The sequence below is a fragment of the Neophocaena asiaeorientalis genome, unplaced genomic scaffold, assembly GCF_003031525.2.
Source record: "Neophocaena asiaeorientalis asiaeorientalis breed wild unplaced genomic scaffold, Neophocaena_asiaeorientalis_V1.1 scaffold204, whole genome shotgun sequence".
Taxonomy (NCBI): domain Eukaryota; kingdom Metazoa; phylum Chordata; class Mammalia; order Artiodactyla; family Phocoenidae; genus Neophocaena; species Neophocaena asiaeorientalis.
In genome coordinates, this window is record NW_020173922.1 from 5,040,265 (window position 1) to 5,056,836 (window position 16,572).

Below are 16,572 nucleotides of genomic sequence, written 5' to 3' on the forward strand. Positions count from 1 at the left end.
GTTCTTTGATAGGTTTAAAAAAAAAAAAAAAATATATATATATATATATATACACACACACACACACTACTTGGGAAGAATTTACCATAATATTGGCTTAATGGCAAAATTAACATTCTCCATCTGTTAAGAAAAAAAATAAGATTACTTTGAAAAACATTTTGCTTTTAGAGAAATACACATTTCAAGAATATGTTATAATTGCCTAAGAGCTGGGTAGCTGAGGACAGGGGTAAGAAGAAGACTTTGCACCGTATATTTTTATGTGCTTTCTAAGTTTTGAACCATATGAAAGTGTTACATATTCAAAAATATAAATACAACTTTATAAAGGAAAAAAATTAATGACATACTTGCTATTAGGAAATGAAATTAAAATGTCATAGATAGGGACTTCCCTGGTGGCGCAGTGGTTAAGAATCCACCTACCAATGCAGGGGACATGGGTTCCAGCCCTGGTCCGGGAAGATCCCACATGCCCCGTAGGAACTAAGCCCATGCGCCGCAACTACTGAGCCTGCGCTCTAGAGCCCAAGAGCCACAATTACTGCAGCCCGCACACCTAGAGCCCATGCTCCACAACAAGAGAAGCCACCGCAATGAGAAGCCCGAGCACCGCAATGTAGAGTAGCCCTCGCTCGCCGCAACTAGAGAAAGCCCGCACAGCAACAAAGACCCAACGTAGCCAAAAAAAAAAAAAAAAAAGTCCTAGATAATAAAAGATGGTTAAGAGCCTTGGGACCAAGGAGAAGTTAGTCACCTAGCTAGTTAATATAACACCCTCTCTAGCCCCCAAACCTTTTGTTAATTCAAGTTGATAGTTATCTTAATTTTGTTTAAACATGAGGGGGGCGGTGATAACCTGCCTTCCAAAAAAAAAAAAAGAGGGTCTTCTTCAACAAGACCTAGATTCTCCACTGCTCAAATCCCATTAACACTAATCAGCACAATGATTAAGCACATTGTGGTTAAGTACTCTAGTTGATTACGACTCCTTCAGAAAAAAAGGTTCCCATAGCGACAGGTAAGGGCTATCATCAAACTCAGCTTTTCAGCACAGGACTTGATGTCACAGATAGGAGAGTTAAAATTGTTTTAGTATTAATCTGGAGGCTTGCTTTTTGAACTTCACTTGACTTCATCCATTCAAAAGACACTTATGAGAATCCCTCTGTAAGCCACCAGCAGTACCAAACATTGAAGGGCAGGAGAGCTAGGAGAAAGACCTCAAAGATAAGATATGGTTCCTGCCCCCAAGAATCCCAGTCTGCTGAGGAAAGCAGCCACTGAAAGAAATAATGACATTGTGATGGTAATTCTACCCCTAAATCTATAATCAAGCCTGTCCTCACCACTAGGACTGGTCAGTTTCTAATCTAGTTTCACTTTCCCCATCTTCAAGCTGCAGCACAGCTGGGTTTCCAGCTGGCTGGGGAAGAAAAGATTCTTTAAATAAACAGCACTTTAAAAATATGCAGTCGCTTTTGCTATACTGAATTTTGTGAACCACCTTGCTCTAATATGTGAATCTGGGTGCCACATTAATTTAAAACTATCCTAAAGAACATAAAGTCCCCCAGGAATACACCTTTTCTAGCTTTAACAACAAAGTACACTATACGTTGGAAGAAAAAGGCAAATCATAAAGTCCCAAAGGAAGAATGATCTTTCTTTAAAAAAAAAAAAAGATATCTATTGCATCTATTCAATAAGGAAACAATTTTAAAAAAACATATACATATAGGAAAGCAAATGATAGAGTGTGATTAAACCAAAATATATGCAACCGTCATTAAAAATGTAGGACTATTTGCAGGACAGGATGCTTTCATAGCATTGTACAGAGTTGCTAATCCCTGAGGGTCCTTTTCAAATCTTTTTCCTGTTCTTTCCTCAGAAGGCACAGAAAACACCTCCATGTATGTAATCTGAGAAATGCAAAGATTTTACTCCACTCTTTACCACCAGAGGTAGTAATTTGGGATGAATGATACACATTAGATCTATAAAAATGCCCCTCTGGCAGACAGATATTGCTATTCCAGAAGGACTTAACAGGCTACAAGTCAACATTTCATAGTTGTGGTAAAATGAGCCATTTATGAAAACCTTTATCTCTCTGTATGGTACCTTATCCCAAAGTCCCGGCCCACCAAAACACAGCTTTCTGGACAATCTCCCTAGGAACCATACCTCTCAGAGCCCAGACAGGCTCACAGCTGAAAATGGCTAAATAAAGTAACAATTTAACCACAGTTGCTCAATATAACGGCCATGATGACAGTTTCCAGGTGCCGGTTTCCCTATTTTGCAATGGGCAGATCTGCTCCAAGGAGAAAATGTTCCCAATGACCCTGTGGCCCAGACGGCTTTTTTTTAGAGATAGAAAACAGAAAATCAATTTGTTAGTTATTTCCTGCTGAGCACAAGTAAGGTGTTGTGGTTAGTTAGGAAGATTTGTTTCCTTATTTAATATACCATTACTAGTGCATGTTTTCTTCAACCACATTGTAGAAAATAAGAAAATGTAGTTTATGCTCTTCTGTCATATTATCACCAGTTCCACAAGTTTCCTCTCACAAAAATGTCCTTTAATTTCTAATCCCCTTAGATAAAGCCCCCAAACTGACTTGTATCTATATACTATCAACTCAAAGCAAAAATTTTTGCACTCTAAGATGTTTACTCCCATACACTTCCCTGCCCCTTGATAATTTGTGACGTATGAGGGCCCTCTCGTAAGCAGTGACTGCAGTCCTAAATTTATCTTTTTGAGAACGATATTACACATGCTCCGTTCATAATATGAGACGACCACAACCTAAAAGCAGACTATATTTCTGAACCCCAGATCTTTCATGATCTCCATGTTCAACTATTAAGCTATTAAACACTCACTAAAACAAACAAGGTAGAATTGATGGAGGAAGGAGGAAAGGAGGAGGAAGACAGGGGACGATGACCATTGGGGCTCAGTGGACCAGACAAGGGATTATGTGGCAACGTGCACGATGCACATTCAGGAGCAACTCACTGAAAACCAAAACAGAAGCTGTCCTTGGATAAGGTTCAATAAATGTTTTTACTATCTATTTCCCACTGCACGATACAGTTCCACAGCTCCCCAAGGGATCTCAGACAAAATGCTTAACACAATAAAAAATTAGAAATTTTTAACTGGTCTCAATTTGTCATCATCAAACATTTCAGAGCATAAAACCAACATGAAAGAGCAGTCAACAATATTCCTCAGGACAATGTCAGAGAGATAAACTGCTGTTATCACCAAAGTTTCTTTCTTCTTATTAAGACACTGCAAGAGTCTTCTGATTAAAGTGGTCACAGTAGATATACTCTCGCCACTAAACTAAAATTCGTCTCCTGAAGGACAGGGGTGGGGAGGGGGCGGGGGACGTGGGGTAGAAGGGAAGCTTTTGAAAGTCAAAGGCATTGATCTAGAAAGATGAGGGCAGCAAAACTTCCTACAAGCTGTTACACGTTCTTTGTTACTCAAAGCCTATTTATACTACCCAGAATCACTTGGTAAACTAGTAAACACACCAACTTCTATGACAGACCAGGACATCTGTCACAATTCAGTGATTACACAGCTCAAAGTCACACTGCAAACACCAAATCCAGCCTTTGGGGATAAAATGAAACCCCAATATGAATAAGCACAAGACAAGCTAACATCAAACACTCCAGTCTGGGGACAATTTGGTTTGAAATATCTTACTGAGAAGTAAGTACTGGATTCAGGGACAAGAAAAAAAAAGATCTTAAACTGACATTTCTTTGACTTTTGACATTGGAGACCTCCATTCCCAGCTGCACAGATCTACAGATTTCAGTGTTTTGTTTCTAATCACCTGCATTCCTGTTCAGCACCCAACATCATGAAGATGAGATATGCAGTCAACACATCCTGCTGGTGAGATGTCAGAGCTGAACTTACAGCATTCAGCAGAAGTTACTCTATTTTGCCGTCATCACAATCAACAGACCTAGGAAGATCTCCCAGAAACTGCCAAAAGAGGTGTCTGCTCACTAGTCGTGGAGGTTAAGAGAGGGCTGTGCTACCAGCTTAGAAAAGACAAGCAATCACGATGCAGAAAAAAACCCTGAGCCACATGGGGGACAGAAAACAGTAGCAGAAAAAGTCCCAACTCTGCCTGCGCCAGCGGTGTGGATGAGCTGACCGGGAGCCCAGGAGAGGAAGGAGGGGGCGGGGGCCATGATTCCCTAGGAGAACTTGTAAGCGGAGGCCTTCACAGCCTGGGAATCTGCCCAGCTGCTCCTGCAGACCCTGCCAGCCTGGGCAAGGCAGGCCCGTGGGAGCAGAGCGGGCAAGGCCTCCGAGGGTCACTCCTGACTCACTGAGCCTAGGGCCAGCAACACCAGGACCCCTCCGTTTTTCCTGCCGCTACTGGGCTATGATGGCAGTTTTCCAGCCCCACATGCCATACATCAGCCGCAGATCCCTGCTGGCACAGGCCAGCGCGTGCCCCCGCCCCCACCCCTGGCACACTTTGAGCCTGATCCTCCTTCTCCCCAGCCCAACACCCTCACCCACCATGCCAAACGCCCTGCACAGGGGCGGCCCCACCCCCCAGCGGCCGGCCGGGGCGCTGCCAGGCCTGGGCTCCTGCAGCACCTCCCGCCCCACCCCCATTCTCCACAGCTTTAACTGGGCTATGATGGCAGTTTTCCAGCCCCACATGCCATACATCAGCCGCAGATCCCTGCTGGCACAGGCCAGCGCGTGCCCCCGCCCCCACCCCTGGCACACTTTGAGCCTGATCCTCCTTCTCCCCAGCCCAACACCCTCACCCACCATGCCAAACGCCCTGCACAGGGGCGGCCCCACCCCCCAGCGGCCGGCCGGGGCGCTGCCAGGCCTGGGCTCCTGCAGCACCTCCCGCCCCACCCCCATTCTCCACAGCTTCGCCCCTCCCCCCTTTCTCTAGCAGAGGGAGGGGGCGACTCACCGCAGTCAGTGCACAGGATCTTGCCCACCTCTTTCTTGAGGTTTTTGCCGTTGGTGTCAAGAGGGGCAAAGGCTGTCTTAAAGACCAAGGGCTGCTCCGTGGGCTCCAGGAAAAAGATGTAGCGCTGGTTCCTTTCGAGCGGCGCACAGGAGCCCACGCTGATCACCTGCTCGCGCTGCAGTCCCCCGCTCCGGAGCGGCCACTTGTCCAGCACCTTCACCAGTGCCACCCGACCCGAGGCGGGCGGCTCACGGGTGCTGTTGGAGCTGGAGCCGCCGGCCGGGGCCAGCCCCTGTACCTTGCCCTCCACCACCACGGGTGCCTTGTACGCCTGGTCCTGCACCGACTTGAGGCTAGGCGAGTAGCAGGCGAGTGACACACCGAAGAGCAGCATAGAGAAGCCGGGGGCCGGGTCGCGCCTCATGCCGCCGGCGGCTGCGGCTCGCGAGCGGGCGGCGGTTCTCGGGGCTGCGGGGCTGCGGGGCTGCGGCTGTTGCGACGGCCGCGGCTCTGGGGGCGCAGCGGGACGAGAGATGCCGCTGTTGCTGTCGCTGCTGCTCCTGCTGCTGCTGCTCTCGCCGCCGCTGCTGCTGCTGCTCCTCTCGCTGCTGCTGCTGTCGCTGTAGCTGCTGCACCGAGCCTTCTCCAGTGGCGGCGGCGGCAGCGCTGAGCAGCAAACCTGCCGCATCTGGCCAGGCCATTTGGGGGGCTCCGCCGCTCCGCCGCCGCCGCCGCCTTGGGAGGGGAAACCAGAGCCCGCTGGAAAACCGGAAACAGCGTAACGTTAGCGCCTTATAGCTCTCCACCCGCAGCCCGGGGAGGCGGCCCAGCTAGGGCAGGGGGCAGGCGGCAAGCGGGCCGCTATGCGCAGCGCGGAGGCGCGCAGCGCTCCCACCCTGCGCGCCAGGACCTGGAGGTGGATGCGGAGGATGGGACGTCCGCCCACTTGCTCTCTTGCGCCCCCTCTACCCCCGAACCGAGTGGGGAGCGCGGCTTCTGCAGGGGAAGCTTGGGACTGCACTGCTTTAGTGCCCGGCTTCAGGGCCCGCAGGGACGCGGGAGGAATTGTGCTACCCTTTGCTCTTGGGATTTATGGGCACGACAGTGGGGTAGTGCGTGAGCAGAGGGCGGAGTAGAGATAACAGATTCTGGCACCGTCCTATGAAGGGGGAAGTGGGACACAGGCTGTGACCTGCCTTTGGACATCGGCTGTAGGAGCCAAGGAGATTGTCACGGCCCGGGTGACTGGCCAGCCTCCTGCCTCCTGGGGTTGTATATCCCCTTCCCTGGGAGGACCCTAGAGGCCAGCCCTTAATCGGGCCCACGTGCTTGGCCCTGCCACCGCCAGGTGAGCGCTGGAGATTCGAGTTAAGGTGGGGGAGGATCCCAGCCCCGTCATTTGGGGGAGAATTGGGGCTACATGGAGTCTTGCCTCGGCGTTGCGTTGAGGACACCTAACCCCGGGTGGTGGTTGAGAGAGGGTCCAGTCCCCAGGTCTCTGGGCTTTCTCCAGGAGCCAGGCGGGACCAGGTTACACGGTGTACAACCTCATCTTCTTTTAAAAAAGCCTCTTCCTAAAGGAGGTGGGGGCTTCTTGGGAGCCAACCTAAGAGCCAGAGCCGGTTAGGGCCAGAGCTGCCCCACAGGAAATGGTTTCTTTTTAAAAGTGTGCTGCTTGCAAACAGGCAGGAGAGTTTGCTCCACGGAAACCAGCATCTGATTTTAAAAAGCGAGTTAGGGATCCATTCTCCTTCTATCAATAAGGATACAGGGAGTTTTTAAGACCCAGCTTATATCCCTGAAGCATATGGAGCTCAGGAATTCCAGTGAGGTCTTGGAGAATCTTATCCCTGACTGGGGACTGCAGGAAACTGGCCCGAGGATGTCTGACTTTGGCTAGGAATGCTATTCTGGAAAGGCAAGAGGGAGCTAGAGCTTTCCTCCTGGCTAAGAGACCCCCCAAACGTAACATATTCAAAGCCAGCAGCATTATTTCTCCCACCCAACTCCTAATTCCATATAATCATTAATGGAACCGTTTTATACTTGGCCACCCAATCCAGCAAGTCCCTCAGTCTCATTTTATTCTCCCTCATCCAACCAACAACCAAGTCCTTTGCCACTTCTTTTTTTTTAAAAAAATCCCCGATTTATCTAGCTCCTCTCCAACTCTGCATGAATACCCGAGGTCCAAGTGCTCCTCACCTCTCACCTGGACCACCACAAAGCCTTCTCACTAGTCTCCACACCTTTCACCTCATTACCCTCCTCCAGTCCTACCACTGCCAGAGTGATCTTTCTAAAAATAAAATATAAATATGATTTGGCCATGCCACTGCTCTCAGGAGTAAAGTCCAAACTCTTCAGCATGGCTCTTCACGGGCCCCCTCTACTTAGCCAACTCCATCCTCTGGGAGCCAAGCCCCTACCCTAGCAGTCCTCAGCACATCATACTGTGTCTTGGTGTGCTTCTGCACATGATGTCTCTTGTGTCCAGGAAGCCTCACCTCTGCCTTGTCCACCTGGAAAACTATTCTATCCCCAAGGCCTAGCTCAGCAGTAAACCTCATCCCTCCCTCCCTACATATGCACCACCATCCTCACCACCATACGCATACAAGATGGAATTAATTCCTTCCTCTTCTGTGTTACCATGTGCCTCATACATATTACTGTTATGGCAAAGACCTATACTGTACTTCAAGCAGCTACTAATGGGTCTGCATTAGACCCATCAGACTAAGCACCTTAATGGCAGAGACTATGTCCTATTAGTCTTTAGATACCTATCCAAAGGAACAACCAACACGGTGCCTAGCGTAAAATAAGGATCAGCAAATCCTTAGTGAAAGAAGGAGGGTAGGAATTAAAGAATGGAAATCAGCTCTCTTAAAGGCATCAAGCCAATCTTGTTGGCCCCTTCAGTGTCTCCTTTTCCATTTGCATCGATCATAGCTATAAGGAAGATTACTAACTCCACCCTCGCATTTTGCAATGGAAGAAACAATCCCAGGGAGGAAAAGGGAATTACTCAAGATCATACACAGCCAAGACTGTACTCAGTCTTCTGTTTCTGAGACCAGGGTAGTGGCGAAGAGCTTGTGCTCTAGGGTCAAGCAGTACTGGGTTTTAAACCAATTTTGTAAGTTACTAATTTTGACTTGACTCTATTTCCCTCTCTAGGGCTTAGCTTTCTCATTCGTATAATGGAGATTATACTAGGGTCTACCTCATATAATTGTTTTTTGCTCATTGTGTACTTAATTCAATAAACATCTGATGGAATGGCTCCTCTGTGCCCAGCACCGAGGCATGGGACTGGTCACTGGATATACTGCAGTGAACCAAACTGACACTGTCCCCACTCCCAAAGCTCTTACTCCATTCGGGAGACAACAGTAAACAAATAGGTGAAATAGGACGAATAGGTAACTGTCCTGAAGGAAATAAACAGGATGAAATGATAGGAAATAATGGAAAGGGGAGAGGGTAGGTCTTCTTGGATAAGGGAGGGTTTCTCTGAGGAGATAACATTTAAACTGGGATTAGAAGGATTTGAAGGATGTGGATTATGTGAGATAACAAGTGTAAAGTGCTTAGAACAATGCCTGGTGTAGAGTAAGGGCCAAAATTAATGTTGAACGTTATTGATATTTTACTTATACCGGTTGGTTCCTAATCTAAGAGCTGAGACTCTCTATGTGGTATGTAGTTAATGCACACTAGGATTTTCTGTATATTAAAAATGCAGCGCATTCAGGGAGTTGGGGTTCGACATGTACACACTGCCATATTTAAAATGGATAACCAGGGCTTCCCTGGTGGCACAGTGGTTAAGAATCCGCCTGCCAACACAGGGGACACGGGTTCGAGCCCTGGTCCGGGAAGATCCCACATGCCGCGGAGCAACTAAGCCCGTGGGTCACAACTACTGAGCCTGCGCTCTACAGCCTGTGAGCCACAACTACTGAAGCTCGCGCACCTAGAGCCTGTGCTCCGCAACAAGAGAAGCCACTGCAGTGCAAAGCCCGCGCACCGCAAAGAAGAGTAGCCCCCGCTCGCTGCAACTAGAGAAAGCCCACGCACGGCAACAAAGACCCAACACAGCCAAAAATAATAAATAAATAAATAAAATAAATTAAAAAAAAAAAATGGATAACCAACAAGGACCTACTGTATAGCACAGGGAATTCTGCTCAATGTTATATGGCAGACTGGATGGGAGGGGAGTTTGGGGGAGAATGGATATGTGTATATGCATGGCTGAGTTGCTTTGCTGTGCACCTGAAACTCACAGCATGGTTAATTGACCGTAGTCCAATATAAAATAAAAAGGTTTTAAAAATGTAAAAAAAAAAAACGCAATGCAATTTTTCAATACTAGATGCCAGTGTGGGGAATAATAATACATATTCCATCTCTTTTTTTCACATATCCATTTTAAAGTATAACAAGACATTGTTAAGTATGCAGAAGAGTGCAACAAGGTGAAGAGGAGTGGCAAGGTATGTTACCGTTTTGTCTTTTTTTAAAGGATACATACATAAATATTCGTAGATCGTAGATTACCTTTGAAAGGACACAGCAGAAATGGAAACAATAGCAGGCTCTGGTGAAGGGCACTGGGTGGCGGAGGTATGTGCAAGAAGAATGCTTTTCATGGTGTTCCCTTTTGTACCTTGTGAATTTTTTAATCAAGTTCATATACTACCTATTCCCAACAATGTTTGAGAGAGGATCCTCTAATTTTTTTTACTGATGCTGATTTTTTTAATCATGTATTTTCTCAATCAGAAGCGACCTAAAGTAGAACTATTATTATATGGGATTCCTTGAAATTTTTTTAACTTTAAAATGAGATTCTGGTGCTAAAAAAGAGAATTATTAGGGAATTAAAAGGTTGGGAATTATTGCACTATAACTTTATCTTCTTTAGAATGCAAAGATAAGTTTTGAGATCCAAATTGTCCACTAGAATTCGTGCGGCCACAGAGGGTGGAGACTTAGGCAGAGATGTCTAAAAGGAAGAGAGGTCCTTGTCCAGATTTCCCCAAGGTGTGGTGTGTATGAAGATAAGCTTTACAGAATTAACATCAGCCATTTAGTAGAGAAGAGAGCCCAATTCTCTTCCGGCTTTTCCTTAGGGATCAAAGTGAATTGGTACACAGTCTCAGAAAATAAAGCTTGATATTCTGAACCTGCTAACTCTTCAGTGTAATTCAATAATTGATAGTCAAAATAATAATAGCCACCATATTTAAATGGCCTCTTGTGTGTCAGGAGCTTCATGTTTATATTTCTATGCCTCAACAACTTTGCATTTTACAAACTGAAGAGACTTACAGAGGTTTAGTAACTTGCCCAAGTGGCAGGCAGTGTTGGGATTCCCATTCAGGCTTGCTCTATGCACAACACCGTGTCTCTCTGAGGGGAAGGCGTCTTGCAGCCTCGCTTTCATTGTCATCTGAGGGGTCTCCAATCTCTCCAAAATACTTCCACCAATGTCAGACTATTTGAAATGTACAACACTGGCAAGCAAATGGTATAAGCATCATTTTACAAAAGATGAGGAAAACTGAGACTCTGAGAGAATTTGACTTTCGCAAGATCACAGAGCTACTGATAGGACCAAGGTTTCTCACAAACTCAAGCTCACATTTTGGGGCATTTTTTGGTTTTCTTTTTTTTTTCTGTCTTTTATTTATTTTTATTTAATTGATGTATACTTGATGAAATTGTCATATATTTAAAGTGTACAATATGATAATTGGATACATGTATACATTGTGAAAGGATTCCTACAATTAACTCATTAACATTATCTACCACCTTCTATACTCTGCCCCCCCTTTTTTTATGAGAACACTTAAGTTCTACTCTCTTAGCAAATTTCAACTATACAATAGTTATCAACGACAGTCACCATGCTATACATTATATCCTAAGAGCATATTCATTTTATAACTGAAAGCGTATACCCTTTCACCAACCTCTCCCCCTTCAGATTTCACATATAAATGATACTATGCAGTATCTGTCTTTCTCTGGCTGACTTATTTCACTTAGCATAATACCCTCCGTGTTCATCCATGTTGTCACAAATGGCAGGACTTTCTTCTTTTTTCGGGCTGAATAATATTCCATTATATATATATACCACAGTTACGCATTCATCCATTGATCTTGTTGTTTCTGTAACTTAGCTACTATGAATAATGCTGCAATGAACACGGGAGTACGGAAATCTCTTCAAGATAATGATTTTGTTTCCTGTGGATCAAGCTAATACTTTTGAACAGAACCAGACAGAGAAATGGAAGGCAGACCTGTTCACTATACAGGCTCCCCACATGCTTGTGAAAAAACTTGTTCATGGTAGCAGTGGGCTGTGTCACTACATAATAATCACTGAGAACAAAAACAGAAGTAGACAGAATGGTATAGACATACTGAATTCAAGATAGAACACCCACATGAAAAGCTTGGCTTCTTCTCCCAGATCCCTCCCACATGAGGATGGACTTCTTCCAGCTTTAGCCGATTCAGTGGCCAGAAATGGCCACAGAACCAGGTTACATGGCTTATTACATCCAGGAGAACTGGTCCATCAAGGTGATGTGTATGGCCTTTATGTGGTCACTGGGTCTCACAAATCAAGCCAAACAATTTGCAGGACAGTCTCATTTTCTAAGTAAAGATATTTTGTAAACTCCTTTTTTTTCTCCTTTTGAGATCTGTTTTCTAAATTTGGCTTCCAGAGTCACTCTCAGGTTCTGTGTGGTTAATTTCTTTTCCTCCAAGGATTTTTAAACAAGGGACCAGATAGAAAACAGATATTGAGACTCTGAGGATATTAGCATTGGGAAGGAATCAGCGTCAATGTAGCCCAATGGCCTCCTGTCACAGAGGAAGATGTGGAGACCATGCAGACTATTGGATTTGCTCAAGGTCACACAGCCTAGTTAGTGGCAGAAACATCACTAAAACCCTGACTTCCTGCCTAGTGTTCTTTTTGTTTATGTTGCAAAATCCTGGCTCCCCACATACTGGAATGGGAGCTTGGGCAAGTCACTTCACCTTTCTAATCCTTACTGTCCTTCCCAAATAAAATCGGGATAATAATATACCTACCTCTAGAGGTTTTGTGAGGATTCAGTGACATAACGCATGCAAAATGCTTCACAGTACCTGGCACGGAGTAACTGGCTAAGAGCATGGGTAATGGACTCAGGCTGCCTACATCCAAGTCTCAGCTCTGCTAATTACTTAGCTGACATTTGGCCTAGTTACTTAACTTCTCTGGGTCTCAGTTTCCTCAATGGTAAATGCGTAAAGTGATAATAGTTCTTACCTCATTAAAATTGCCGCGAGTCTTATAGTCAAAAATATTATATTGCAAATTTGAATGTTGCTAAGAAAGTAAATCTGAACAGTCCTCATCACAAGAAAAAAAATTTTGTAGCTTTGTATGGTGACAGATGGTAACTAGACTTATTGTGGTGATCATTTCCCAATGTATACAAATACCGAATTATAATATTGTACACCTGAAACTAATATAACGTCACATGTCGATTATACGTCGATTAAAAAATTGTTGTGAGGGGCTTCCCTGGTGGCGCAGTGGTTGAGAGTCTGCCTGCCGATGCAGGGGACGCGGGTTTGTGTCCCGGTCCGGGAGGATCCTACATGCCGCGGAGCAGCTGGGCCCGTGGGCCATGGCCGCTGAGCCTGCGTGTCCGGAGCCAGTGCTCCGCAACGGGAGAGGCCACAGCAGTGAGAGGCCCGCATACCGCCAAAAAAAAAAAAAAAAAAATTGTTGTGAGTATTAAATAAGAGAATATATATAGCACACTTAGAATAATGCTTAGCACATGTTAACTAGTATTAGTCTGACTAGAATAACCATTTTCTTACTTTAAGTAGACATACTTTACCCCAATTCAGCAGTTTTAAAACCACCCATTTTCATATTTTTTGAACACATGCTAAAATTCTTAAGCATAGAGCCTGATGTTCTACTTTGTATGTATATTTTTAAAAGTCACATCATTGGTAGTCCGAGCTCCCAATCAATAGAGGACATGATTCAATAATTTATAGCCTAGGGCTGCATCAAGAGTCCAAGGGCTTACACTCTCCAATTTTCTGAAGAGGGCAGCAGCCCCTCTGTCTGAGTTGTTCCATCTGGGATAATAATACTTATTTCTTTGTAAAGTGCTTTGAGACCTTTGAATGAAAAGCACTATGTGAGCACAAATTATTATCTCTTTTCCAGATATCAGTTTTAGATTCAAATCCAGAAGCTCCCTAAAATAGACCACAGCAGAAGTACAATCTGGACACAGATGTATCTGTCCTGTGTTATTTCAATCAGATAATACATTCGTGCTTCGCACCAGCATTCGTTTTCTTTTAAGCATCATAGCCTGTCTAATTTGGATTGAGAAAAAATTAGATGTCTTTCAAGCTGAATGTTTTTGCTGTTTAACATTCAAAGATTTTCCTCTCTCTGTTTTCCTGATTTGTGTATTTGGGATCCTCTCCTGAGGTCAACAGGAATTCTGAGGTTGATTCAACTCTGGGGGCGTGAAGCAGGATGAGGAGAAGAAATTAGGCCCTTACTCCCAAATCCTCAGGCTAGTGTACCTTTGAGTGTCCAATTCAACCTTGCTTCTACTTTATAATTTCCAGTTCATGTGCCTTCTTTTTCATTTACTTCCCAGACACTTCCAATATCATCCAAGGTCAGAAATTTGAAGACTTCACTTTTCCTGAGTTTTCTTTAAAATTCATAAATTTATTTATTCTACCAAAAAGCATTTATGGAACACCTACTATGCATACTGACCTAGATACAAAGAAATAATAGCCATGGTTGCTGCTAGAGCTAAAATCTAGGCAATATTAGAGTCAGGATCTATTATCTGTTGAGCTAGCACCTGCCCTGGGCCTCTTCCCTACCCCCACTCCCCACTTTTCTTCTTTAATGTCATCCCTCCCCTTTGCCTCTCAGGCTCAGTGTCCCACTGTTCTCTCAGCTCTCCCAATTCTTTTTTTTTTTTTTAATATAGAACGCTTCACGAATTTGCGTGTCATCCTTGCGCAGGGGCCATGCTAATCTTCTCTGTATCGTTCCAATTTTAGTATATGTGCTGCCGAAGCGAGCACCAGCTCTCCCAATTCTGAGGGCAGAGAGAGTATGCTCTGTAAATGCTAGGTCCTCAATATTTGCTGAACATGACAAACTCAATCACACTAAGGGATTAATATCTACTAAGGCCCAATGCATAGCTCCTTAAGTTATGCCTTAGTTTCTAAGACATTTTATATTATTCATCCCAAAGTGAATTTATTTATTTCCCAAATAGTTTTATTCATTCTTTTCAAAAATCCATTTGATTAATATTAATTTTGCAATGTATCACTCAAAACTATCTTTAGTGTCTACTCTGGACCAAGCTTCATACCAGATGCTGAGGATGCAGGCGCAAATAAGACACACGAGGTCCCTGCTCTTGAGAGCTTATACTCTTCAAGGGAGACAGACACTAAAAAGGAAACAAATACATAAAACATTTCTGTAAGAGAAAGAAAAGAAGAAGGAAGAAAGAGAGAGTGTGTGAGATGATTAGATTGAAAACGACGAGGACAGAATACCACTTGCAAGGATGGCCTTTTTAAGTAGGCTACATTTGAGCTGAGATCTGAAGGATGGAGAGGCATCAGCCCTGCAAAATTCTGGGAGTAGAGCATTTGAGGCAGAGAGAAGAATACCATAGGAAGGGCCTGAGGCAACAGCAAACTTGACATGATTCAAAGTATGGAAGGAAGGCCAATGAAGTTGAAGATCATTATAAGAAGGGGAAAGAGTGGCATGGAATGAGGTTAGGGAGATAAGTAGGGATCAGACTTATGCTGGGCCTTGCAAGCTATGGTAGGTATGGATTTTATTCTAAGTACAATGAGAAGTCATGAACAGCTTAACTAGAGGTCTGTCATGATCTGGTTTATATTTAAAAGAGATCATTCTGAGATATAGAGCAGAGACTGTATTGGGAAAAGAGTGGAAGCAAAGAGAGCAGTTGGGAAGCTGTTACAGTGGTCTGCGAGGTGACAGTGGCTTACACTGGGGTAGTAGCAGTGGAGATGAAGAAAAATGGATGGAATTCAAAATATATTTGGAGGTGGAACCAACAAGACTTGTTGGAAGATTGGATGAAATGGGTAAGGAAAATAGAGTGATCAAAGATGACTCAATTTTTGGTTTGAACAACTGGACAGATAATGGCACCATTGATTGAGATGGGAAACTAGCAGGGGACATAATAGGGCTGGAGAAAAGAGAAAATTCCATTTTTGACATATTGATACCAAGATACCTTTAGACATTCAAATGGAAATTCAATTCCCAGCTGATATGTAAGTCTGGACTTCAAATGAGAGGTCAGAGTTAGAGGTTTAAATCTGGGAGTCAACATATAGATAGCGTTTAAAGCTATGGCACTAGATAAGTTGATGAAAAGAGAAAGTTGATAGGGAAGAGGATATAGAAGAGCACAGCCCGATACGTTATATGTGAGCCACATATGTAATTTTGAGTTTTCTAGTAGCCACAGTAAAAAAGTAAAAAGAAACAGATGAAATTAATTTTAATAGTCCAGTATACCTAAAATATTATTTCAATACGTATTCATATAAAAATTATTAATGAGATACTTTACATATATTTTCATGCCAAGTCCTTTTTAATTAATTAATTAACTTATTTTGGGCTCTGCTGGGTCTTCGTTGCTGCACGCGGGCTTTCTCTAGCTGCGGTGAGCAGGAGCTACTCTTCATTGTGGTGCGCAGGCTCCTCATTGCGGTGGCTTCTCTTGTTGCAGAGCATGGGCTCTAGGCATGCGGGCTTCAGTGGTTGTGGCACGTGGGCTCAGTAGCTGTGCCTCGCGGGCTCTAGCGCACAGGCTCAGTAGTTGTGGTGCACGGGCTTAGTTGCTTCACAGCATGTGGGATCTTCCCGGACCAGGGCTCAAACCCGTGTCCCCTGCATTGGCAGGCGGATTCTTAACCACTGTGCCACCACGGAAGTCCCCATGCCAAGTCTTTTAAACTTAGAGAGTATTTTATGCCTACAGCATGTCTCATTTCACACTAGCCACATTTCAATTACTCAATAGCCACGTGTGCATAGTGCAAGTTTAGAACTTAGCCCTGGGACAACTTAACATTTAGAGGTTGAACAGAGGAGGAGGAGTGGTCAGGAAAGGAGACTGAGAGAATGGTGCCGTGGAAGTCAAGAGAAGAAAGTATTTTTTAAAAGAGACTGGTTAACTGTGTCCAATGTTTATAAGAGGCTGAGTAAGATGAGAAAGAGCAATAGAATTCAACAACATGGAGGTCACTGATGACCTTGACTGAAGCTGTTTCAGTGGAGTGATGGGTTTCCTGGAAGGAAGCCAGAATGGAGTCAATGAAAGGTAAGGAAGTGATGACAGCCAGTGTAAACAACTCTTTCCAAAAAGTCTGCTGTTCACACAAGCAGAGAAATGAAGCACTAGTTGGAAGAGGATGTAGAGTT

The 16,572-nt window shown here is 44.5% G+C and overlaps 1 protein-coding gene and 1 non-coding gene across 6 annotated transcripts in view; both read right to left on the reverse strand.

Annotated features, from left to right (window-relative positions):
- The window catches only part of NRG2 (neuregulin 2), a 180,434-nt gene extending 174,755 nt beyond the window's left edge, over positions 1-5,679 (reverse strand). For all 5 annotated transcript variants that reach the window (XM_024752396.1, XM_024752395.1, XM_024752394.1 and 2 more), the window contains exon 1: positions 4,992-5,679. In XM_024752396.1, the coding sequence (XP_024608164.1) occupies positions 4,992-5,679 (688 nt within the window). The remainder of the gene's footprint in view (positions 1-4,991) is intronic.
- An 8,376-nt stretch (positions 5,680-14,055) lies between these two features.
- On the reverse strand, positions 14,056-14,162 carry LOC112404501 (U6 spliceosomal RNA). The gene has a single exon (XR_003004106.1). It is a non-coding gene; the product is annotated as a U6 spliceosomal RNA (small nuclear RNA).
- Between the last annotated feature and the right edge of the window lie 2,410 nt (positions 14,163-16,572).